Consider the following 26,641-nt stretch of genomic DNA (forward strand, 5'->3'; position numbering starts at 1 on the left):
TGATCCCAACTGTACAGACTTAATGCTATATGGTATGAGAAAGTATGTAACGTCGAAGAGTGCTACAATGTAAAGTGATTGTTGGTCTTACTGTTCTTTAAACCTGATGATGTTTCGTACAAATTCTCAATAAAAAAGAGTTTTAAAAAAAAGAGAAAAAAAAAGAAAATGCCAGGCATCAGTAAGATTTTCTTTGTGTTGATGCTGTTGTTCTACAGATGCTAGATTAGAAGAAACTCAGCCGGCGCCTCCAGAAGGCACCCCTAATTTTGATATTTTTGTGATGCATGGTCATGGCCCCATAATGTTTAGTACATTATGGCACAAATGTACGAGGGACAACGCTGAGTTACAGTGGCTGTTGATGGGCACTTTTGATGAACAAAAGATTGGGGTTTTACAGGAACAGCTATTTAAATGAAGAAGTAGACAGTCTATGTTTTATTCCCTCAGAACATGGCAGAAAGCAGCTAGGCAGAGAATATTGAAAATGGAAAAAGATGCATGGAAATGGAAGATGCAATAATTGACTCAGAAAGCTGTAGCATATGATAAAGAAAAGCAAGAAAAGGGAGTTGAATGTGAACATAAAAGATTTCGGTTGCACATTGATGAATCTTATTTGGCTCAGGATGAAAATTAGACTTTTGTAGAGGAATTGTTAAATACTCGACCCCCACCCCTATATGCCCCACAGAGGATATATCCTGTTGTTCTCTTGTTATCACAGCAGCCTGTTACAACTGCTCCAACAGTCTCAGTATCTACTGCTGTTGTTTCGACGGCTTTAGCCATGACACCCCCTGCTCCCTCTTTGACTTTGTCACCTGTGGCAACTATGACTGTTAGTACACCAATTGTTTTGATAGCTATGTCTCCTGCTCTCTCTCCTCCGGCGCAACAGCCAGCAACAATTGTGCCTGTTACTTCTGTCGATTCTCCCTCTATGGTTCTTTATCCCCCGACATTTGCAAGTATTGAGACGCCAGTTCGTGGATTTGAGGATAGAGACTTGACAAAATTTAGGAGCTTATGGGCCCATTTTATCAATCAGAGGTGGGAAATGAGGGGAAGAAGGTAGTAGCCAATCAGGCTGTGCAGTGGGGTCGTAATCCCAATTACAGTGTAGAGGATGTATGGAGTGGGATGAAAGATTATGAGCCTCTTATACAGCAGCACGCCCTTAATCATATGTCAGCTACGTTAATTAATCTCTGGCAGCAACATTTTGGGGATGATGCACCACAAACTTTGTTTGATATTAAAGATCACCTGTATGCTAGCCGTATGGAGCCTGGCCACGTTTTTGGGAGTATTACGATGCTAATCGCCTTTAGGGGTCGGTTGCATGAGAAGAGTCCTACCCCGGTGTCTTAGTTTCCAATGCGAGAGGTTCATCCTACATATCATCCAGAAATACCAGAATTGACGGACCAGCATGGTGGTATCACCATAATGGGTGTAGCGGCCTGTTTCCAAGAACAGTGGGTTTATACTCCGTGGAAACGGAATGAGGTTCTGTCCCTTAAAGCTCATTTGCCCGACCCTAAAAATAATCCTAATGCATATTATAATGAACTGACTGAAGCTGCCTCTTCTACTGTAATGACTCTTGCTGACATCGAACTGTTCTTTGGTCTCCTTGTTCCGGTTGATATTTGGAGACAGGTTCATACTCAAGACCATGTTGCGGAACTGGGTGGTACATGGGATGTGATTAAGGGATGGGATCAGGAAAGAAAGCCCCAAGCCGAGATACTTGCTTTGCCAGGCCGCATTATTACATATATGCATTCTCTTATCCCGCTGAAGAAAGTAAGTTGGGACAATTTGACGGCTTGTCGACAGAAGAAGGATGAAAGTGTGTCTGATTTTTTCACTTGGTTTGAAGATACATTTCTGGAATATAGTGGGCAGGACATGTCTATTGAGGGAGGTGTTTGATTGTTTGTTGACAGGTTTTTTCTAACTTACTTCCTGAAATTGCGACTTTATTTCAAGGCGTGTGTGAGTACTTGGACCACCTCTTCCCCTTCTGTTATTTTGAATATGGCTCAATATTATGAGCATCGTGATCTGGAAGAGAAAGAAAAGATAGATAAGAAGAATAAGGATTTAAAGACGAAGCTGCTGTTGCAGCAAGCGTATAGAGGAAATGGTAAAGGACGTGGTGGTCTTGCCAGAAAACGTCCTTGCACTTGTAGGTAGCCCACCTTGACACCTTTGGGGCCGAATCAGTGTGCATATTGTAAGGAGGAGGGCCATTGGAGTTCTTTTACAGAAGGTGGCGGTTCCTAGAGGGCGAGGTCCTCGTGGACGAGGTCATGGGACTGATAGAGCTCAGAGTGCTGCAGTCTCACAGGGTCTTTCTGATACCAATTATGTTAATGACCCTCGCGACGGACAGTTTTATCATGATGATTATGATACAGATGAAGTCACAGGGATCTCTTATAGCTAGGATATGGATCAACAAGTGGTATGCAGTTCCTAAGGGGGATGGGAAAAGAAGGGGAAAGAGGGACAGAGGGTAAGGAGGGTAAGGAGGGGGGCTGAGGAAAAGGGAAGGAAAGGGAAAGGAAGGAAACCAGGTAGGAAAAAGATCAGAGGGGGGAGAGCTCCAATAAGGAGCAAGGGCCCTCACATACCCAGATAGGTGTCATGCTTCATCATAGGGCAGCTCCTTGTTGGGCCAGTGCTGCAAGGCCCAACGGGCCCCTCGGGGGGGGCTCTTTGCCGGAGATCTTCAGCATAGTAAGCCAAGAGGCCCTATGTGTGGGGGTGGAGGGGCATAGAGTGGTGAGTAGAGTGGGTGCAGTACGTGTAATAAAAATAGCTATGAGTCCTCCAAGGAACCTTTATTGTCTGGACACTATGCTATGGTTAAAAGACGGGACTACAAAAGTCTAGGCTGGCAGGGGGAATTCAACCTGCTGCAGCTCAGTGTGTGTAGTGACGAGTGTGGCTGCTTAAAGGGTCGACATGTTTCACGCCTAAAAACTCCTAGTGGATGTGCAGCGTTTCTTCAGGACCGGGGGAGAAATAAAACCTAATCTACGCTAGTTCAGTAGGAGGGCAACAACCGTGAGCGTCGCATCCCTCCCAAAGAAATAGATTTCTCCAAAGATGCTCAGTTACTCCTTGGAGAAAGTGGGGACCTATTACAGTAAGGGCAAAGTTCTAGTACCGGGAGCATTGACTCACCATTTGTTAGGTGCAGTCCTGCGTGGGACCTACCCACGGCCAGACTCCTGGGGCGATGTATAGCTCTTCTATGAGGGGAACGTTTATGTGCTGTCGATCTCATGTGTGTGGCATCATGGAGAGTGAAAGGAGCCTTGTGAAGTCGACATTGGGTGCCATATTAGAGTGGTGGAATGACTAGTAACTGTAGACACTAAAGCGGGTGCCATCTTGGAAAGGCCTAGGGTCGCCTGGAAGCATGTCGAACACTGCATGTAATCACCATGGATGGCCCAGAAAGTAACACAGTGCCAACCCTTCTGGTCTGCGGAGCTTACATATGTGCTTAATGGCTCCATGTTAAAATGCAATAGAACCTACTTGTCACAGGGGCTACGACATGTGCCACCGATTGTAGTGCAAAGAACCCCGACAATTATCTGGTGATGGTGGAGAGGCTGAAATGGGGTGCTGTGGTATTCACTCTTGCGCCTATTCCATCATGTAAGGTATCTGAGCCAATGGCCATCTATGGCATCCCGATAAACAGCCCTTACGTTCAGAGGCTGGTCAGTGAACTACTGGTGCACATGTGTAGAGGTTGAGGGAATCCTGGTATGTGTATGCCATGGGGGGGCTGGGACACTGATCATAGGGGTCAACATTCCCGGACACTCATTGGTCGACCTCCGCCCATGGAATATCGTTGTCCAGCCCTGTGGAATTTGTGGAAAGGTGAAAAATCCAGCGTTGTTCTTTATTAAAAAGCACCTGTTGAGTGGTGTTAGGGAAAGATTATTTTATTGTCGACTTGATATCATTGTAAGTGTAGTGATATGCAATGTAGTGAGATAGCATCTTCGAGGTGGTGCTACCGCACCTGATGTTACTCCGGTGCTCCGTGATGCGGGTCTTAGCTGTCCTGGTCATCATGCCAATATAATGTTTGGGGCAAGGGCAAGTAATCACATATATAGAATTGCATGTATTGCAGTTGGTGTGTGTCATCTGGGACCAGGTAAAGGTAGGAGTGAGTTTTACTTCTTCCGAAGGACATGTGACTGGGCACACGCTACACGAGCCACAGTGGTGTGGCAGGAAAGGACAACTCAATTGAACGATGAGGGATGTTTGATTAATAAGTCAGGGAAGCAGAGATGGATGTTGCCAGATGCATGTGTTCTCCCTGTAGTCACTATTGCCCATGGCCCAGCTCATATCAGTGCTGAGGGTATTTGCAAGTTGTTAGATCCTGTATGGCAAAATGATAATATTCCTAAGACAACTGCATATTTAGTGAAGTACTGTATGGTGTGCATGATGTACAATCCTGAAAAGGGTACCCCTACACCACTTGGTAACTTTGCACCACCCACTTTTCCTTTTGAAGTCCTTCAAATGGACTACACTGAGTTAGAGAGGTGGATACATTTTAAGTATGTTTTGGTGGTTGTATGTGTATTTACTAAATGGGTTGAGGCTTATCCCATTTTCCTTGTTTTGGCTTGCCCCAATTGATTTGGAGTGATAACAGAAGTCATTTTAATGCAACAGTGATCCAATTGATTTGTGATGGTTTACACATAAAGCAAACGTTCCATGCTGCCAATCATCCACAGTAAGCAGGTTTCGTTGAGAAGTACAATGGTACTCCCAAGCTCAAACTGGCAAAGATTCAGGAGGCGACGGGGTTAAAGTGGCCAGATGCTTTACCGTTAGCTTTTTTGTCAACGAGAACAACAGCACATTCTGGGACAGAGTTGTCATGGTATGAGAGGGTGTTTGGGCACCTGGCAAATGTCTGGGGCGTCCCGCACCCTCAGCAGTTTTCTGATATTGGGTTCCCACTGTTGCTTGATTATCTCGGCCAGTTAACAGAAAGTTTGCATTCTATTCACCAACAGGTTCGGCATACCCTGCCAGCCACACCAGAGGGGCCTGGCCATGACATTCAGCCTGGTGACTTTGTTCTCATGAAGAACTTCCAGAGGAAGAAAAGTTTGGAGCCGCGATGGAAGGGGCCAGAACAGGTCCTTTTGGCAATGCGCACCACAGTAAAGGTCGCTGGCCGTAAGAACTGGATTCACATGACTCATTGTCGCAGGATTCCTTTGCCCCTGCACTATGACCAGTGGGTGAAGGATGGGATAGGGGCCTCTGAGTGCGAGACGATGCCTCAGTTTTTCCCCTTTAGTGATTCCAAACTGACCTGGACACGAACAGACAAGGAAAATGATGATGTGTTGAATGCAGTGGTCTCTTCGGAAATGCGACCTATCCAGGAGCCCCTGTTTGTTGACCATTCTGTGCCTGGGGCCATCAGGTATAATTTGCGCCCTTGGCTGAGGGACGGTGCATCAAAGGAGAAGAAAGATTAGTTAGGGATGGACTATGTATTCCCTGGAGGTATACAATCCTGATGGACGTGGGATATGAGCTTAGGATAGAGCAAGCTCCACCGCTGGTGCTCAAGAGTGCCAATGTAGTGATGGACTATAGGAACCTGCACCAGTAAGGCTCTAACGGACACTGGGAACTTGCATATTTTTCTCGAGTATTGCCCCCATTTCATCATTCATTATGCATCCCTTAGGTAGAATGTTTGCTGAGGAAGAGCAGCCAGTGCTTTTTGCTGCCCGACACAACATGGTGTGGACCCGTAAATAAAAGTTAACATGTGTTGCCCTTGTTATTTTGCTCTTGATCATATTATATGGTGTATCATGGGTTTTGGAAAATGATCAAAGTGTACCTTTGCATAGTAAGGGTAAGGTTACCTCCACAACAAGAAACAGAGGAGCAGCCCGAGCAATGTATTCTTAGAGACAGATAGGAGGTTCTTTAGAGAAGGAACAGCTTGTTACCCCACTCAATCTGTCACTGGCCTATGGACTGGGTACCCTTTATCACTTGTCAATTATACATATACTCGGCCACCTGATTTTGTAGAAGTGAAAGGAGTGTTTGGGTTTGGTTATTCAGGGCCATGTCTCTATTATAGAAAGCCACTGGGGGAGGGTTACTCCGGCTGCGATGAGAATACCTACTGTGATCATTTTTATATGGAAAAAGAGAATACATATTTGGTGGGTTGGCGTTACAAGGGATTGACAGTTCCCCGAGAAGCTGGTTATTATCCTGCTTGTTGTTTATTATCCTGCTATTAACGTCCATTAGGCAATCCATTGTTGTCCTGAGGATGAACCTTGTATTATAAATGGGTTCGAAACTTCGTCGACTTGAATAAACTAAATGCATAACTACTTTGCGATTTAATGCTTGCATATGTGTATAATCTGTATTGTCCGTGTATGGTTAATGATATTCAGACCACCACAACTTGCCTAAAATCCCCCTGTTCGTTTTCCCTGGAGTGTGTTAGTCGGGCATCGGCTGGTGTCCCACTTGTATCACACTGATCCTTAACCGTAAACTCCGTCGTGACGCTGTGTTGCTACAGCGATCCGCGGATGACAGGAATCCTGACACCCAACTCAGAAGCATCTGTTTGGACTATGAATTATTATTATTATTATTTGGAGTAATCTGGACTTTTCAGAATAGGTGCAGTACACATGGCCTGCTTCAGGTCATCAAATGCCTCTTGACAGCTAACTGTCCACTGAACTTTCTTTGGCATCTTTTTGGAAGTGAGGTCATTCAGTGGTGTCACAATGGACCCATAGTTTTTCACAAACTTCCTGTAGTACCCAGACAGGCCCAAGAAAGCTCTGATCGGTGTCTGGGTGATTGGAGGAGTCCAGTCTCTGATGGTCTGGATCTTGCTCTCCAGTGGCTGAACCTGACCCCCACCTACCAGGTGGCCCAGGTACACAACCTTGCTGTGCCCTATCTGGCACTTTGTAGCCTTGATAGTGAGGCCTGCTTTTTGCAGAGCCTCTAAAACATTACTCAGGTGGACCAGGTGATCCTCCCAGGTGGAGCTAAAGACAGCAATATCATCTAGATAAGCTGCACAATAATCATCCAGTCCTGAGAGAACTTGATTCACCAACCTTTGGAAAGTGGCAGGTGCATTCTTCAAACCAAAGGGCATTACCACAAATTGATAATGTCCTCCTGGGGTCGAAAATGCTGTCTTGGCTTTTGCATCCTCAGCTAATCTGATTTGCCAGTAGCCTGCTGTCAGGTCAAATGTGCTCAAGAACGTGGCAGAAGCCAATCAATCAATGAGCTCATCTGCCCTGGGGATGGGATGGGCATCTGTCCTAGTGACAGCATTGAAACCTCTGTAGTCCACACAAAACCTCATCTCTCTCTTACCATCTTGGGTGTGAGGTTTTGGCACCAGGACTACTGGACTGGCCCAAGGGCTCTCTGAGGGCTCAATCACTCCCAGCTCCAACATATTTTAGACCTCTGTCCTAATGCAGTCCCTGACATGGTCAGGTTGTCTGTAGATTTTACTCTTGACAGGCAGACTGTCACCAGTGTCCACCTCATGGATGCACCAGCTTGTACGACTTGGGGTCAGGGAAAACAGATGTCTGAAGGACTGAAGAACTTGTCTGCAGTCCTGTGAGAAGTTGGCCTGATGTATGATGTCCACAGTTCCGTGGGCACCTTGAATCAGTCCAAACAATCCCTTATGGTGGTGGTTGTAAGTCAACCTTATAGACAAGCTATCCTAATGGTAGCATGGACTAAGCAGTCTTAGGCTAAACTCAAGAGGGCATGTCAAGCCAACTATTTTACCATATGAAATCCTGTAATATCAAAGGAAAGGACACCACACAAGTTATATATTATAAAAATATATGTATTTATTACTAGAATAATCCTCTGTACTCTTTATGAGTGCAGAGGCACAAGCGTTTAAACAAAGGCACAGTTAAACATATGGAAGTTGCACAATTATGGATAGGCCCGGTGGCCACTCATACCATATATTAAATAAGTGGTATAAGAACCGCTTTACGAACAGTGGTAAGGCCTAGGGCCTTGGGAATCGCTGGGACTACACTGGACTAACAGTAGTTAGGACGGGAGTAGCTCGCGGGATTCGGGTGCAGCGCTAAAAGCACACGCATGCACCAATGCAAAGTCAATGGTGCGTAAACGTTACAAAGTTACTGTTTTAGGAGTCTTCCGACTGGACTAGAACTTAGCCACTTAAAACTAGGACACTAGAGGTGTAAGCCACTACAGGAGCACCGGCGTTCAATCGTTACCTCACCCACAGGAAGCGGGTGCATAGGTGCCAAAGTGTGTCGGGTTTCATCGTGTAGATCTATGGTTCCGGGAGATGAAGATTCTGCAGGCGGCCAGGAGAGAAGAGTCCGGTTGGATCCAAGGGTGGATCGAAGATGTGAAGTACCTGAAAGCAGAGGGGACAGAGTCTGGGTCACTAGCCAGTGACCAGGAAGGAACCAGGCGATGTCGGGCGCAATCAGGTGGTTGTCGTGAAGCTTGTCTCCGCTGCCACGTGGACTCTGGGGCACCGAGGATGACCAGGAGTGAATCACAAGCTGTCCCACGAAGGCTCTCACTGTCGGCGGTGTCGGCTTCCGGATCGGAGTTAACAGGCCTTGGTAAAAGCAACCCATGCAGGAACTGCAGATCGCTTCTTACTCGGACCAGAAAGGTCAGAGAGGTGGCTCCTTTTCAGGGGAGCGAGGGCCAGTCTGGAGCAACCAGACTAGCAGAGTAGTTTCAAAGATTTGTCGGTACTGGGGCCACTAGCCAACGGGCAAGTGACCGGACCAACGGGTCGAGCAGGAAAATGCAAAAGGGCCCCACGCAGCACTCGTGAGTGTGGAGGGGTGGTCTTCGGTGCACGAGCTGCTCGGAGCTGGGGCTTCTCAAACCCCAATGCACAGCTTCGAGGGTGCCTCGGGAGCTGCACGGTCAGCACTTCGCAGTCTTTTCAAGATGGCCGGCCCCATGCTTCAAGTCGCCTCCACGGGTCTCAGATTCGCTGGGACTATGGATCGGGCTGTTAGAAGTCAGGGAAGCTGGGTCTTGTCGATCTCTGTTGCTCGAGTTCCGGCGGGAACTGCAACAAAGCAAACCGTTGGGTGCTGGATGGTGCCTGTTTGCACAGGGTGGTCACTCCTTGACCACAAAGGAGATTCTTCAGTCTTCCACATCGAGTGGGATGTCGAAGGGTCCAGATTTCTGAATAAAAGTTTCAGGCAGGATAATCTAAGGCTCCTGGGCACAGCTCCTACCTTTATTCCAAATCAAGGGGCTGGATTATCTGCTAGGTCCCTCCTATGGGTGGGACCCTGGAAGGGGGTGGTTACACCCCTTCCCCTTTTTCCAGTTTCACGCCAGAGCTGGGGCTGGAGGGCCCCAGAACCGGTTTGACTGGATTTTGCATGGGACACCTTGTGTGCCCCAGGCAGTGTCTAGTTTCATTCAGCCCTCCCTGCCCCAATCCACTATCTCCTGTCTGGGGTGGTGTAACACCTCCCTGTGACAGGAAACCTTTTGTCCAAGCCTCCCCTGCCAAGTTTCGGTCAGCAGCAGGAGGCCAGACTTGTGTCGGTGGCAGCAGCATCCACTTTGTGATGCTGAGGTTCTGGTTAGATTTAACCGTGTTTAAGTAAAGTAACATGTCTTTTCCCTCTAGAAGGGTGGAATGCTACCCCCGTCGAAAGAACTGGTGAGGGGGTAGTATTCCAAAGTGTATGACACCTTACACGACATGTTTTGATAAAGCCAAACCAAAGTTAGCAATAACCACGAGGATTATAATGCACTTAAGAGTATATGGTATGACAATATCCTGGAACAGCTATAAGGAAATGGTTCCGAAAGCTGCAGACAGGCTCAGCTCATGCTAGAGCACCATCTCATATAAAACCAAGCACTCTGCCTCCAGGATTGTTAAGGCCTGCCATAGGAGTGACTTATAGGTGCATATGTGTCCAGATATAGGTTTAGACATAGGTATACTATATCTAAGCAAGGGGTGATTACACGACCTTGCCCCAGCTGAGTGATCAGCCAGTTGTGTCTGTTTGGATAGCCAGCCAGGGGTGGCAAAAGATATGCTGCAGCCCCTGGTAGGCCTGTGATGCACCTATGCCCTGGCTACCAATAGTACACTTGTACAGGGGCACATAAGGTGATCCAATACCCAATTGGTGATGTACCTAAAGTACATGTATGTGAATTTAGAGAGAGAACAGCAGGCTGTGGGTCTGATTATCAGGCCCACAGCCACATTAATTCGAAAACCAGTGAAGCAAAAAGCAAAAATTGGGGTGACCATAGGAAAGCAGACCCAACTCTCCTACATAACCCCCCCTCCCAAAAAAAGCAGGGACATTAAACTTAACTTTGACCAGATAAGTCTTCATGTTCTAAGTGGAAAGACCTGGAGAGACCATCTGCATTGCCATGGTCAGTCCCTGGTCTGTGCTCCACTGTAAAGTCCATCCACTGTAGGGAAATGGACCACCTGAGCAGTTTGGGATTTTCACCCTTCATCTGATTAAGCCACAAGAGGGGCTTATGGTCTGTCTGAATTAGGAAGTGAGTGCCAAACAAGTATGGTCTCAACTTCTTCAGGGCCCAAACCACAGCAAAGGCCTCCCTCTCAATGGCTGACCAACGTTTCTCTCTAGGGGTCAGCCTTCTGCTAATAAAAGCAATGGGCTGGTCTTGACCATCTACATTAAGTTGTGAAAGCACAGCCCCCACCCCCAACTCATAAGCACTCTTTGGAGTAGTCAGGACTCTTCAGGATAGGTGCAGAGCACATGGCCTTCTTCAGGCCATCAAATGCCTTTTGACAGCTAACTGTCCATTGAGCCTTTTTTGGCATCTTCTTGGATGTCAGGTCATTCAATGGTGTCACAATGGACCCATAGTTCTTTACAAATTTCCTGTAATACCCAGTCAGGCCCAAGAAGGCTCTGGCTTTTGTCTGGGTAGTTGGAGGAGCCCAGTCCTGTATGGCCTGTATCTTGCTCTCCAATGGTAGAACCTGGCCCCACCTACTAGGTGGCCCAAGTACACCACCTTGCTCTGCCCTATCTGGCACTTGGTAGCCATGATAGTCAGGCCTGCCTTTTGCAGGGCCTCCAGAACTTTCTTCAGGTGGATCAGGTGATCCTCCCAGGTGGAGCTGAAGACAGCAATATCATCTAGATATGCTGCACAAAAGTCATCCAACCCAGCAAGGACTTGATTCACCAACCTTTGGAAAGTGGCAGGTGCATTCTTCAAACCAAAGGGCATCACCACAAACTGATAATGCCCACTGGGGGTTGAGAATGCTGTTTTGGCCTTGGACTCCTCAGCTAACCTGATTTGCCAATAGCCAGCTGTCAGCTCAAATGTGCTCAGAAATTTGGCAGAAGCCAACTTATCTATGAGCTCATCTGCCCTTGGAATAGGATGAGCATCTGTCCTAGTGACAGCATTGAGACCTCTATAGTCCACACAGAACCTAATTTCTCTCTTTCCATCTTGGGTATGAGGTTTTGGCACAAGGACTACTGGGCTGGCCCAGGGGCTCTCTGATGGCTCAATAACTCCAAGTTCAAGCATTTTCTGCACCTCAGCCTTTATACAATCCCTGACATGGTCAGGTTGCCTGTAGATTTTATTCTTCACAGGCAGACTGTCACCAGTGTCCACCTCATCGGTGCACCAGTTAGTGTGACTGGGTGTAAGAGAAAACATATATCTATGAGCCTGCAACACTTGTCTGCAGTCCCATTGCTGCTGGTCAGAGAGGCTGCCTGCCAAGGCTTCTCCATCCACTGAACCTTCATCAGGGTTTTGGGATAACAGGTCTGGGAGAGGGTCACTCTCTTCCTCCTGGTCCCCATCTGTTGCCATGAGCAAGCCCATGTCTGCCCTGTCTACATATGCTTTCAATCTGTTTACATGGAGCACCCGGTGGGGGCTCCTAGGGGTGCCAAGGTCCACCAAGTAGGTGACCTCTCCCTTTTTCTCAAGTATGGTGTGGGGTCCAGACCATTTGTCTTGGAGAGCTGCTGGGGCCACTGGCTCCAACACCCAAACCTTCTGCCCTGGCTGGCACTCAGTCAGAACAGCCTTTTGGTCATGCCAAGTTTTCTGTAATTCTTGGCTAGCCTCCAGGTTTTTGGTTGCCTTCTGCATGTACTCAGCCATCCTGGAGCGGAGACGAAGTACATAGTCCACAATATCAAGTTTAGGCTTTTTGAGAGGTAACTCCCATCCTTCCTTCACAAGACACAATGGACCCATTACAGGGTGGCCAAACAAAAGTTCAAAAGGGCTGTAGCCAACCCCCTTCTGTGGGACCTCTCTATAAGCAAAGAGTAGGCAGGGTAAAAGGGTGTCCCATCTTCGCCTGAGCTTTTCAGGTAACCCTTTTATCATTCCCTTTAGGGTCTTGTTGAACCTTTCAACAAGCCCATTGCACTGTGGATGGTAGGGTGTGGTGAATTTATAGTTCACTCCACACTCTTTCCACATTGCTTTCAAATGTCCAGACATGAAGTTGGTACCTCTGTCTGAAAGTACCTCCTTTGGAAAGCCCACTCTGGAGAAAACTTCAAGTAAGGCCCTTGCCACAACAGGAGCTGTTGTGGTCCTCAGGGGAATTGCCTCTGGATACCTGGTGGCATGATCCACTACCACCAGTATAAATCTGTGCCCAGATGCTGTTTGGGGATCCATTGGTCCAACAATGTCTATCCCAACTCTCTCAAAGTGTACCCCCATCACAGGTAGTGGTATTAGGGGGGCCTTTGTGGTGCCACCTGATTTGCCACTGGCTTGGCAGGTGTCACAGGAGCGACAAAACTCCTTGGTGTTCTCTGACATGTGAGGCCAGTGAAAGTGAGGGACAAGTCTTTCCCAAGTCTTATTCTGGCCTAAGTGTCCTGCTAGGGGAATTTCATGGGCCAAGGTGAGAAGGAAGCCCCTAATTTGCAGAGGTATAACCAACCTCCTGGTAGCACCAGGCTTGGGGTCTCTAGCCTCTGAATAAATGAGCCCATCATCCCAATACACTTTATGGGTACCTTGAGCATTACCAGCAGCCTCAGCAGCAGCTTGCTGTCTGAGGGATTCAAGAGAAGGACAAGTTAACTGAGCCTGCCCCAGATCTGCCCTTGAGGGTCCCCCTGTCCCCAGAAACTCAACCTGATCAGGTTCAAGCTCTCCCAGGACAGTCTCCTCTTGGATCACAGAATCATCCTCCTGAGAGGGCTGATCCTCAACCTGGGGCAAGGTGGAAGGCACTGCCTTAACCCTCTTGTTCTTTCACTTGGATTGTGGTTGGTCTATAGTTTCAAGATCCACCACAGGTTCAGGTAGGCACTTCTTGGCCTGGGACCAGGTTACAGCAAGGACATGTGCTGAAATATCTAGCATCTCTGCATGAGTCCTATACTCCACTTCTGACCATAAAGAATTCTCTAGATCATTGCCCAAAAGACAGTCAACCGGGAGGTCTGCACTCACAACAACTCTTTTGAGGCCAGTTACCACTCCCCAGGAGAAGTTAACAACAGCCACACTATGTGTAGTAGTGGCATTGCTAGCATTGGTCACTAGGTAGTTCTCACCTAGTACAACTTGTTCACGGTCCACAAAGTTAGGTGTCACCATAGTGACACTGGCACGTGTGTCCCTGTAGGCCTGAGCCATTTTCTCATTGATTAAAGGCGTCTGCCTGTACTTGCCCAAAGTATTGGGACTTATTGTGGTGGACATAGCCATGTCCACATCACAGATCAGAACTGCCTGAGTTGGATCCCTGACTAGGCCAGACTCCATCTAAGTACCCAGGATTAACCCCACTATAGCCTTGGGTTGTGCACTACCACTGCTGACTGTACTAGGGGGTGCAGGTGCCGTAGGGGCTGCAGTGGTACGGACTGTTCCTTCTTAGTGCATTCACTACCCCAGTGTGAAACTGATTTACAGGTATTGCACCAAGGTTTTTTTGGCCCATCGTTCTACTTCTTTTTATTTCCAGTTTGGGACCCACCCTCCTTAGCAGTATTTTGGGGGCCTGAAGAAGACTTCTGGTCTTTTTGTTTCTGATCTCCACCCTACTGGTCTGCCTTTTACTGATCACCTCCATGGTTCTGGGGTTTCTGCTTAACCCTCGTTCTGACCCATTTGTCTGCCTTCTTTCCTAATTGGGGAGAGGTCAGATCTGAGTCAATAAGGTGTTGGTGCAACTGCTGGTTCTGACAATTATTAAGGATCTGTTCTCTCATTATAAGATTGTACAATCCTGTATAGTCTGAGATTTTACTTCCAAGCAACCAACCCTCCAGAGCCTTAGTGGCACAATCAACTAAATCAGTCCAGTCCTGAGTCTGAGCTTTTTGGGTATCTCTGAACAACAACCTGTATTGCTCAGTGGTTAGGCCAAACCCATCAATAAGAGCACTCTTCAGGACAGAGTAGTTTTTAGCATCCCCAGGACTAACTGTGAGGAGATTATCTCTCCCTTTCTCAGAAAAGGAGTACCATAAGATTGCTTCCCACTGATCTTGGGGAACCTGCTGTACCATGCAGGCCCTCTCCAGAGCAGTCATCCATTTGTGGATGTCATCCCCTTCCCTATAGGTGGGCACAATCGTTGTCAGGTTTCTAGTGTCATAGGACCTGTCTTTTTCTTTAAGGATATTGCTGCCACCAGTGGGTATTTCCCCACTCATTTTTTGTTTCCTTGCTTAAGCAGGTTTAGCTTGGGCCAGGGATATCTCTTCCCTCTCTATCTGGAGTCTGACAGCTCTCATCCTGGCCTTATGCTCTTTTCTCTGGGGGGAAGTCATTCCCCTTTGAGAACCCCTTGAGGCATTAGAAAGGTTAGATTCCCTGGAAAGGGATCTATCTCTTCTATTGCCTGGGAGTATTCTGCTATTGGGTTTGGGGAGGTGCTGGACCTCTCCACCTCCATGTAGGCTCAAGTTAGCATGGCTAAGCCTCCTAACTTGGACCTGGATATCCCCCCGATCATCTCAATCATCTGATTCTGGGTCCACCTCCTCATCTTCTACCTCTGGGGTGGTGTTCCCATTACTTGGGGGGTTCACTCCCTCTCCTGGATTACCCGAGGGACCTGCACTAGCCTTCTCAAGATCATCCTTTTCTAGGATTCCTATCAGGATGGGAATGGTAGGGTTGTGACCCTTTTTCAGCCCCCTTGTAGCGCACAAGGCACTCAAGTCTCTGAAGCTGAGTTTGTCATAGCTGGAAGGTGCCTTGGTAAGGTCACCTGCCACAGGCAGAGCAATGGGTTGCTCACCTGTGCCAGACATGACTCTAGTGAGGTGTAAGTGATGCACTTACCTACACTAAGTGTTTTCCTACTGGAACCTTGCTAGTGAGTTGTAGGCAGGGTGTGCTAAGCCCTTTAATCTACAACTACTAAGTTCAGTAGAACTTAAATATGTAAGCTTTGTTTATATGTACCTATGGTACTTAATGTGATCTTTCAAATGATTTAAAGATTGCAATGGTAAAACAACAGCAAGCTCAAATCCCAACCGCTGCACACCAATGTGAGAAGTTGGCATGATGTATGATGTCCACAGTTCGGCGGGCACCTTGTATCAGTCCAAACAATCCCTTATGGTGGTGGTTGTAAGTCAACCTTATAGACAAGCTATCCTAATGGTAGCATGGACTAAGCAGTCTTAGGCTAAACTCAAGAGGGCATGTGAAGCCAGCTGTTTTACCATATGCAATCCTGTAATATCAAAGGAAAGGACACCACACAAGTTATATATTATAAAAATATATGTATTTATTACTAGAATAATCCTCTGTACTCTTTATGAGTGCAGAGGCACAAGCGTTTAAACAAAAGCACAGTTAAACATATGAAAGTTGCACAATTATGGATAGGCCCGGTGGCCACTCAAACCATATATTAAATAAGTGGCATAAGAACCGCTTTACGAACAGTGGTAAGGCCTAGGGCCTTTGGAATCGCTGGGACTACACTGGACTAACAGTAGTTAGGACGGGAGTAGCCCGCGGGATTCGGGTGCAGCGCTAAAAGCACACGCATGCACCAATGCAAAGTCAATGGTGCGTAAAAGTTACAAAGTTACTGTTTTAGGAGTCTTCCGACTGGACTAGAACTTAGCCACTTAAAACTAGGACACTAGAGGTGTGAACCACTACAGGAGCACCAGCGTTCAATCGTTACCTCACCCACAGGAAGCGGGTGCATAGGTGCCAAAGTGTGTCGGGTTTCGTCGTGTAGATCTATGGAGCCTGGAGATGAAGATGCTGCAGGCGGCCAGGAGAGAAGAGTCCGGTTGGATCGAAGATGTGAAGTACCTGAAAGCAGAGGGGACAGAGTCTGGGTCACTAGCCAGTGACCAGGAAGGAACCAGGCGATGTTGGGCGCAATCAGGTGGTTGTCGTGAAGCTTGTCTCCGCTGCCACGTGGACTCTGGGGCACAGAGGATGACCAGGAGTGAATCACGAGCTGTCCCACAAAGGCTCTCGCTGTCAGCGGTGTCGACTTTCGGATCGGAGTCAACAGGCCTTGGCAAATGTAACCCACGCAGGAACTGCAGATCGCTTCTTACTCGGACCAGCAAGGTCAGAGAGGTGGCTCCTTTTCAGGGGAGCGAGGGCCAGTCTGGAGAAACCAGACTAGCAAAGATTCATCGGTACTGGGGCCACTAGCCAACGGAGAAGTGACTGGACCAACGCGTCGAGCAGGAAAATGCAAAAGGGCCCCACGCAGCACTCGGTGAGTGTGGAGGGGTGGTCTTCGGTGCACGAGCTGCTCGGGGCTGGGGCTTCTCAAACCCCAATGCACAGCTTCGAGGGTGCCTCGGGAGCTGCACGGTCAGCACTTCGCAATCTTTTCAAGTTGGCCGGCCCCATGCTTCACGTCAAATCCATGGGTCTCTGATTCGCTGGGACTGTGGATCGGGCTGTTAAAAGTCAGGGAAGCTGGGCCTTGTCAATCTCTGTCGCTCGAGTTCCAGCGGGAACTGCAACAAAGCAAATCGTTGGGCGCTGGATGGTGCCTGTTTGCACAGGGTGATCACTCCTTGACCACAAGGGAGATTCTTCAGTCTTCCACGTCGAGTGGGATGTCGAAGGGTCCAGAGTTCTGTATCAAAATTTCAGTCAGGATAATCTAAGGCTCCTGGGCACAGCTCCTACCTTTATTCCAAATCAAGGGGCTGGATTACCTGCTAGGTCCCTCCTATGGGTGGGACCCAGGAAGGGGGTGGTTACACGCCTTTCCCTTTGTCCAGCTTCGCGCCAGAGCTGGGGCTGGAGTGCCCCAGAACCGGTTTGACTGGATTTTGCATGGGACACCTTGTGTGCCCGAGGCAGTGTCTAGTTTCATTCAGCCCTCCCTGCCCCAATCCACTATCTCCTGTCTCGGGTGGTGTAACAACTCCCTGTGACAGGAAACCTTTTGTCCAAGCCTCCCCTGCCAAGTTTCGGTCAGCAGCAGGAGGCCAGACTTGTGTCGGTGGCAGCAGCACCCACTTTGTGATGCTGAGGCTCTGGTTAGATTTAACCGCGTTTAAGTAAAGTAACATGTCTTTCCCCTCTAGAAGGGTGGAATGCTACCCCCGTCACCAGAACTGGCGAGGGGGTAGTATTCCAAAGTGTATGACACCTTACACGACATGTTTTGATAAAGCCAAACCAAAGTTAGCAATAACCGCGAGGATTATAATGCACTTAAGAGTATATGGTATGGCAATATCCTGGAACAGCTATAAGGAAATGGTTCCGAAAGCTGCAGACAGGCTCAGCTCATGCTGGAGCACCATCTCATATAAAACCAAGCACTCTGCCTCCAGGACTGTTAAGTCCTGCCATAGGAGTGACTTATAGGTGCATATGTGTCCAGATATAGATTTAGACATAGGTATACTATATCTAAGCAAGGGGTGATTACACGACCTTGCCCCAGCTGAGTGACCAGCCAGTTGTGTCTGTTTGGATAGCTAGCCAGGGGTGGCAAAAGATATGCTGCAGCCCCTGGTAGGCCTGTGATGCACCTATGCCCTGGGTACTTATAGTACACTTGTACAGGGGCTCATTAGGTGATCCAATACCCAATTGGTGATCTACCTAAAGTACATGTATGTGAATTTAGAGAGAGAACAGCAGGCTGTGGGTCTGATTAGCAGGCCCACAGCCACATTAAGTCGAAAACCAGTGAAGCAAAAAGCAAAAATTGGGGTGGCCATAGGAAAGCAGACCCTACTCTCCTACAAGTCCTGTTGCTGATGTTCAGAGAGGCTGTCAGCAAAGACTACACCATCTACTAAACCATCATCAGGGTTCTGCGTAAGCAGGTCTGGGAGAGGGTCACTCTCTTCCTCCTGCCCCTCATTTGTAGCCATGAGCAAGCCCATGTCTGCCCTGTCTACAGATGCTTTAAGTCTGTTGACATGAAGCACCCTGTGGGAGCTTCTGGGAGTCCCAAGATCCACCAAGTAGGTGATATCTCCCTTCTGTTCAACTATTGTGTGGGGCCCAGACCATTTGTCCTGGAGTGCTGCTGGGGCCGCTAGCTCCAACACCCACACTTTCTGTCCTGGCTGGTACACAGTCAGCACAGCCTTTTGGTCATGCCAAGCTTTCTGAAGCTCTTGGCTGGCCTCAAGGTTTTTGGAAGCCTTTTCCATATACTCAGCCATCCTGGAGCGGAGACCAAGTACATAGTCCACTATGTCCTGCTTAGGCTTTTTGAGAGGTAACTCCCATCCTTCCTTCACAAGACATAGGGGTCCCCTTACAGGATGCCCAAACAAAAGCTCAAAAGGGCTGTAGCCAACCCCCTTTTGTGGGACCTCTCTGTAAGCAAACAAAAGGCAGGATAAAAGGATGTCCCATCTTTGCCTCAGCTTTTCAGGTAACCCTTTTATCATCCCTTTGAGGGTCTTGTTGAATCTTTCCACAAGCCCATTACACTGTGGGTGATAGGGGGTGGTGAACTTATAGTTGACACCACACTCCTTCCACATTGCAGTTAAATATCCTGACATGAAGTTTGCACCTCTGTCAGAGACAACCTCCTTTGGAAACCCCACTCTGGAGAATACTCCAAGTAGGGCCCTTGCCACAACAGGAGCTGTTGTAGTCCTCATGGGAATAGCTTATGGATACCTGGTGGCATGATCCACTACCACCAGTATAAATCTGTGCCCAGATGCTGTTTGGGGGTCCATTGGTCCTACAATGTCTATCCCCACTCTTTCAAAGGGTACCCCCACCACAGGTAGTGGTATAAGGGGGGCCTTTGTGGTGCCACCTGATTTGCCACTAACTATCTTCTGACATATGGGGCCAGTGAAAGTGAGGGACAAGCCTGTCCCAAGTCTTGTTCTGGCCCAGGTGTCCTGTTAGGGGAATATCATGGGCCAAGGTAAGAAGGAAGCCCCTAAATTGCAGAGGTATAACCAACCTCCTGGGAGCAAAAGGCTTGGGGTCTCTAGCCTCTGAATGAAGGAGCCCATCATCCCAATACACTTTATGGGTACCTTGAGCATTCCCAGCAGCCTCAGACCAGATATTTGTTTGTATTCTCTACTGTCTGATCGACTCTTGATTTGGTATGGAAGGCTGAGAGGTGGTCGTGGGCTACCCGGGTGACCCTAATGGGGCAGCTTCCTTCACTCTTTACAGACGTCCTTGGGCTTGCAACATCCTGCAAGGGAACAGCTTTCTGGGAACATGTTAGGTAAACATCCACTACAGAGCAGCACGCTCCTGGCATTGCAAATCGGCAGGAATTTGCCAAGTGCAGCACAGAGCCACCTTTTTGCCTTTCATTTTATTTTTTTTAACTTTGCTGGCTTCACTCTTAAAAACGGTAAGCAGAATCAGAAGTCATACAAAAATGTTTAAACCAGTCCCGCTCTCTTCCTTCCCCACACCGTGTTCACTAATTAATTTTAATTCTACTGCTTACTGTCCATGACCTTTCTCCTCTCTGCTGCGCCTGTGCAATAATAAACCCCGGCGAGTGCGAAAAAATTTCTGAGGACCTTTAAAAACAAGCATTGACAACTTCAATAACTTTCTCCTTTGAGGCCTATTGGCTCTGCTTCTGCCTTTTGTTCATGCTGTACAGTACTGGCAAAAGAGCCAATGCTGTGAAGCATGAATAAAAGGAAAAAACAGAAAACTATAAGCATGTTTATGTGGAAACTTCATTTTATAGGCCCTGAAGAAAATAGCTAAAGAAAAAAAGTAAAAAGTAGTATGGAGGATCAACCGAGGATTGGGTGGGGAGAGGAAGGGAAAAGAAGCACACAAGGGGTGGAGCAACAAGGAGGGTGGGGGAGAGACACACGAGGGAGACAGCTAGAATCCCCATGAACTCTCATTGAGAGCTTAAGCAAAAAAAAAAAATTGTTTCATCAATGTTAGCAGCGGGAGGAAACAAGTGAAGAGGTTATGGTCCAGAGGAGTGACAAACAAAATGTGGACTTGGCCAACCATTCAATGAGAAGGAAGCAAATGAGAGTGACAGTAAAGCCAACTAATGGTAAGCAATGCATGGAGTTTAAATAACTGTAACTTCTTGGTAAGCCGATGATAGATTTTTTTACCACTAACTCCCACCCCTGAGGAAATGCCAAATAACATGTAAGTACAATACAGCCCTTATGATATGCTTCATAACTTTGCACTATCCTATTCTGCATACAGATATATGCAACTGCACAAAGACTAAGGGCCTGATTACGAGTTGACGGTCTTGGAGCCGGCCGCCACGCCAGCGCCCTGCTTGTATGCCAGATTATGAGTTATCTTGTGGTTTGGCAGGCAGTTCATTGGCATTCCCATGGCAGTGCACTTTAAAAAGGCACTGCAATGGGAACGCCAAAACCGGGTCCTGCACAGCATGGACTGTAAAATCCATGCTGTGCAGGAAAGGGGGTGACTGCAGAGGGGGGCGCAACATGTGCCCCCCTACAGGCACCCCATGGCCCTGATCCAACTGGGGGCCCTTTAGGGGCCCTTTTGATTCCTCACCACCACAGTTTTCATGGTGGCCTCACTGCCATGAAAACTGTGGCATGAGGAAACTCCTAAAATGCTTGGCGGTGCCGCACTGGCACCGCCAGCATAGTAGGACTGCTGACCGCCGTACCACCACTGTGGGATCCATGATCACCTGTGGTTGCGGCAGTCCTGTGGAGGTCCCACCGCCGTATTCTTAATGCAGCAGGTGGACCACCAGTCTGGATGTCCAGGGACCACCACCAGGGGTTCGACGGTCCATCGGAATCAGGCCCTAAGTATTTAAAAGCTTTTATAATACCTGAGGTGTCTTCTCAAATTTTGTATACATAATTTGGGTATAATTCAGCAAACTCAAAATTTACCCAGACTAATATATCAGTTCTTCAAGGATATGCTTAGAAGGGTTACCTCTCAAGTAGATATTGTTTTGAATGAGTGGGACATTTAAGAGCACAGCAAAACTCTGAGATTAATGTTTATGGAAATTATTAAAAATCATTAAAGAATAAGGGAATTTTTCCAAGCAAAAGGTGGAATACCTTTAACATATTACCCTCAGTGGGTCTCTCTAATTAACATTGGCATTAGTAGATACCATATTAAGCGCCCCTTATTCTCAGGATCATGACCTGGGAATGTGTGACTGTTTGTGGGTGGTTCAGCCACTAAGGGCATGATTGAGAATTTGGCAAAAGGGTTACTCCATCACAAACATGACGGATAAAACATTCACCATATTCCAGGTGCCATTGGATATATTAGGATTGTAATACGGCGGATGGGATATCCGTCAGGTTAGTGGCTAAGTAACCCCGATTTCCAAACTCTAAATCAGCCCCTAAAACTATACTCAATGAGTAGCTTTTGAAAAAGATGTAGTGTTCATTTGAAATGAAATAATGTGATTGTATCTAAAAGCACTATTGAGTACACAAAGGCTGGTCACTGTGGTTGCAAACAATATCCATTGAGGAGAAAAATGATATAGATGTTGCATTGGTGTCCTGTACATTAAACCCAGCAGAAAGCAGCTATCTAGTTATGGAATGAGTCTGAGATACCCTGTATTGCTGCCGGGCCTTAGAATATTTCAAGACATTTACAGTGTGGACCAGCTCCACAAGGCCATAGATCAATTTGTAAAGTGGTGGTACAGGAAATGTGTCTGCACATTCGTGTGACTTTGGATGAAATTCCAAAAATATGAGTTTCAAATGGAAACCATTTTTAGATGCGAGAATATAAGTAATGATTGTGTTCACCATCTACCTGTGATTGAAGAATTTCACAGTTTCTCTGATGCGGCGAGAATGTGGTCATGTAGATCAAGACGTTGGATGTGGTATATAGCATATGGTGGCCTGTCCGAGTTTTTGCTGTAGTGATTAGACAAAAATGATCTTGATCAAGAGGATGTCTTATGCTGCGGAACTGGAAAATGTCTTCACAAACTTACTTTAATGTTGCAGAGGAGTGATCCTTGGCAGTCAAATGTTGGTTAAGGGAGAGAACTGTCTTGCAACCTTAGTGGTGAGGCAGAATTTCATATGATGTGGGCACAATGTTTATGTAGGTAGGACCATAACTAACCATGTGCTCAGGGTTCTCTGTCAGTTGCCTGGCTGGTGGTTTTTATACTGATGAAGGTAAAAGCTATTATATCAGGGCTGTTATGTGCTTTTCATATCTGCTCAGTCCAACTATTAAAAGATTCAATAAACTGTTGTTTTTGCATTTGTCACCCCGAGTGGGATGGGTATGCTCAGACGTGAATCCCATACTCTCCACACCACTGGAGTCAAGCTATCCTGGCTGAAGACGGCTGATAGCCAGAAACCGGTCCTAGGATGCTTGATTCCGGTCCAGGAAAGACATGGCTTGGCAGTTCGGGCTGGACTGTTCCCATGAGGCACAGGGTCAAGGCTGATTTGCATATGGCCATGTCTGAACTGGGGTGGTGTGGAGTGCAAAGAAAATTGATGGATTTAGGCCCAGATCTCTGTACTGGGGTGAATGTATGACATTGTTCTGCATTCTGTCCATCAACTGTTGTTTTTGCATTTGTCACCCCGAGTGGGATGGGTATGCTCAGACGTGAGTCCTATGCTCTCCACACCACTGGAGTAAAGCTATCCTGGCTGAAGACGGCTGATAACCAGAAACCAGTCCTAGGATGCTTGATTTCAGTCCAGGAAAGACATGGCTTCGCAGTTCGGGCTGGACTGTTCCCATGAGGCACAGGGTCAAGGCTGATTTGCATATGGCCATGTCTGAACTGGGGTGGTGTGGAGTGCAAAAAAACAATGGATTTAGGCCCAGATCTCTGTACTGGGGTGAATGTATGACATTGTTCTGCATTCTGTCCATCAACTGTTGTTTTTGCTAATTTCAATAGATGGCTTTCACTTTTTATCGTCCATTTACCTTTCTACATACGTGTCATCAATTTTCTGTGACATTGCTGAACTTCTTTACTTAGGAGGTTTGGTACATAAGTTACCAACCATGCCGTGGTATTTAATTTTTTTTATTGTTTCATAGGTAAGTTAACCAGTAGTCACTGTTAACACGACAATGAAAATGATGTCTACATACACAGACTTTTTTTACAGAGTGATGTCAACAATAAGTGAGAGCTAGTTTGACATTCTCAAGCCAAGATATGGTATCAGGACTGACCAGGATGTAAACCGAGTGTGGGCTCACTGTACCATTTCCCTTAGAAGTACAGGCCCTTTTTGAGTTGCTGTGAGGAAAGATAAGCGCTTCCCAAAAGAGACAAGTATGGATGAAATTGCACAAAAGAGATAGTAAAGATGGTTTGGGTATTAGTAACTACAGGTTTCAGAAAGAGTTAGAGCCAAGCAACAACAAAACAATTCTTACTACAGTTGTAACCAGATGGTAAGGGATGTTGAGGTGCAGGCAGGGTACTGAATTTGCATAACAGTGAGTAACTTGAAAATAAGGATTATCCAAATGTTCGTCAACCGCGTACTGTTTATGGAAACAAGGATTCCTTCATCAGGACAGCAATGGTTGAGGAGAGAATTCTGAGTATGTTTGCACAGTAAGTAAGGCAGACTAATCTCCTCCCAGTGAAATAGTAACAGGGAGGAGATTACACATGGTTCTCAATGTGGTGTCTGGTTAGGCTTTGAGCTATATAGTAAGCCTGGGGTTTAAACTCAGCTGGAGCCAATGGGCATGTAGGGAATGAGAGCATTTATTTTGATAGCTTAACAGGCCCTCAGGTTCTACAGCATGAGTTGAAGGAGGAGGAATACATTTATCCGTGCCATGCTAATTCCACAGTTTCTAAAACACTTGTGAATTTGGATTACCTCACTCATTTGGATGTTTTGACTTTGACTCATTACTTTAGCTGTGGAAGGTAGTGGCTTTACAAGTCTACATCAGGCAAGAAGTTTTGTCTTCTGTGTTGAAGTTAGTCTGTTTGTGGCTGCTAGAATGTGGGTTTCATTTTTGAGATAGTGCGATTTCTGGGATGTAATGGGGATTGGGGTGGGTGATATTGTAGAATCATTCCAACACTGAAATTGAACCTGAGTGAACATACACTTGTACACCAAATACACCTGGACTGTCAATATGTTGAGTTGCCCTTACAACACTCAACTTTCACCTTTAATTAGCACCGCCAAATAAGAAAGTTTAAGGCCATGATCAAGAGAATGAAGTCTTTATTCATTCCTAGATGAATCCCCCTAAAGAGGCAACTTATGAATGGATGAGTGCAAGACCAAATTGCTTGTACATGATTATTGGTGGACTGTCAAGCTAGACCTATGATATTTTATGGGTATGAAGACAGACCTTCAGTAGAAAAGCGCAGATGAATAAAGTACATTTAGAGTGTGGTCTGGCAAAATGATACCCCATGGAAGCAAAGTAAAAGGCCAAGTAAAAGGCCAGTGCATTTAGACCCTAAATATGATTTCTAGACAACTGTTGTGTTTAAATAATGAAACTAACCTTTTATTTTCCTCAGCTCCTCCACTAGGCATTCAATCTCTTCCTGTATCCTCTCTTCAATACTCCTCTTCCCCATCCCGAAATTCCTCAGCGTCATGAGCGAAAAGCGCCGGACCTGCTTCCAAGGATCCCCAACACTGAAAAAAATTCCTGCACTCCACAGTGCAAGAGTAGGCATGTCATGGTTAGTAATGTATTGAAACACATAGTATTTCACCAAGGTGTCTTACTACTTGTCATGATGAATGACATAATCATGAAGTTGGGTATTAATCATTCCTACTATAAGAATTGCAATCTAAGCTCAGCAGGTACATCCACTCTCTTGTGTTTTAACCTTTACCAGCCTCTATCAGTCTACAGCGGATTCTGAAGGTTCCGAGGGACCAACATATGGCCTGTCTACACAGATGTGGTAGTCCTATGACCCAATGCAATGTGCACATGAAGAACTGAAAGAAGTCATTTAGCATAAAAAGTTATGCACCTATTGTCAATGAGCAAGATGACCTGGTATTTCTATCCACACTGCACCTGAACGATGACACAAGGTTCTAAATACATACACGAAGAGACTTGGTTTTATATTAAGTTTTGAGCTCAATAGCAGCAGTTGTTTTTAATATTTTCCAAAATAAACAACGTTTTAGGCTACACAGCAGTAGTAGAATATATCATGTTTGTAAATTATGATCATTGAAAGGAATGTGGTCCAATAACAACCATAAACAGGGACTAATTATAGTAAAGACACTTGAAAACTGATGAGTTTGTCAGATGAAATATAATTTTAGTTAAAGTTCTGCACCCTAAGCTGGTGTCAGGAATCAAGCTACTAGTTCCATAATAAGGGGGATGGGAGCACACTGCTTCACCTCCCAGCACAGTTCGCCCCTTTGCATCCTGGTAAATGCAGTTCAATTTAATGCTTACTTGAAATTTTGCAGAGTGTTTCACCAAAGTTGGTGCAGGCTAGTGCTGTTAATCTCTAGACATGTGTTTCTGGATTTTATCCTTCATCAGTAGAGATAAAACGAAATTCTTCTTGGGTTTGCTGAGAAAGCTGCCACAATCCTCTCAGGTCTCTGTACCTCTCCCTGGCGCACAGGTGTATCTCCAAGAGCTCGTCAGCTCAGTGGCTCAAGGGAGTTCAGTTCAGTTCAATGTAAATGCTTACTTGACATTTTGCGGAGTGTTTCACCAAAGTTGGTGCAGGTTAGTGCTGTGAATCAAACCCCAGAAGAATTTCGTTTTATCTCTACTGATTAAGGATATGATCCAGAAACACATGTGTCTAGAGATTTACAGCCCTAACCTGCACCAACTTTGGTGAAACACTCTGCAAAATTTCAAGTAAGCAATTAAATTGAACTACATTTACCAGGATGCAAAGGGGCGAACTGTGCTGGGAGGTGAAGCAGTGTGCTCTTATCCCCCTTCTGTTTAAAAAGGCTCCCTTGAGCCACTGGGCTGACGAGCTCTTGGAGATGCACCTGTGCGCCAG

General features: G+C 46.6%; 1 protein-coding gene across 1 annotated transcript in view; it reads right to left on the bottom strand.

Annotated features, from left to right (window-relative positions):
- Window positions 1-26,641, bottom strand: part of LOC144781872 (cytochrome P450 2C19-like) — a 303,887-nt gene that overhangs the window by 164,188 nt on the left and 113,058 nt on the right. Inside the window, exon 3 of the mRNA XM_078660916.1 lies at window positions 25,138-25,287. Coding sequence (XP_078517042.1) covers window positions 25,138-25,287 — 150 coding nt within the window. The remainder of the gene's footprint in view (window positions 1-25,137; window positions 25,288-26,641) is intronic.

This window comes from Lissotriton helveticus, chromosome 9 (assembly GCF_964261635.1).
Source record: "Lissotriton helveticus chromosome 9, aLisHel1.1, whole genome shotgun sequence".
Taxonomy (NCBI): domain Eukaryota; kingdom Metazoa; phylum Chordata; class Amphibia; order Caudata; family Salamandridae; genus Lissotriton; species Lissotriton helveticus.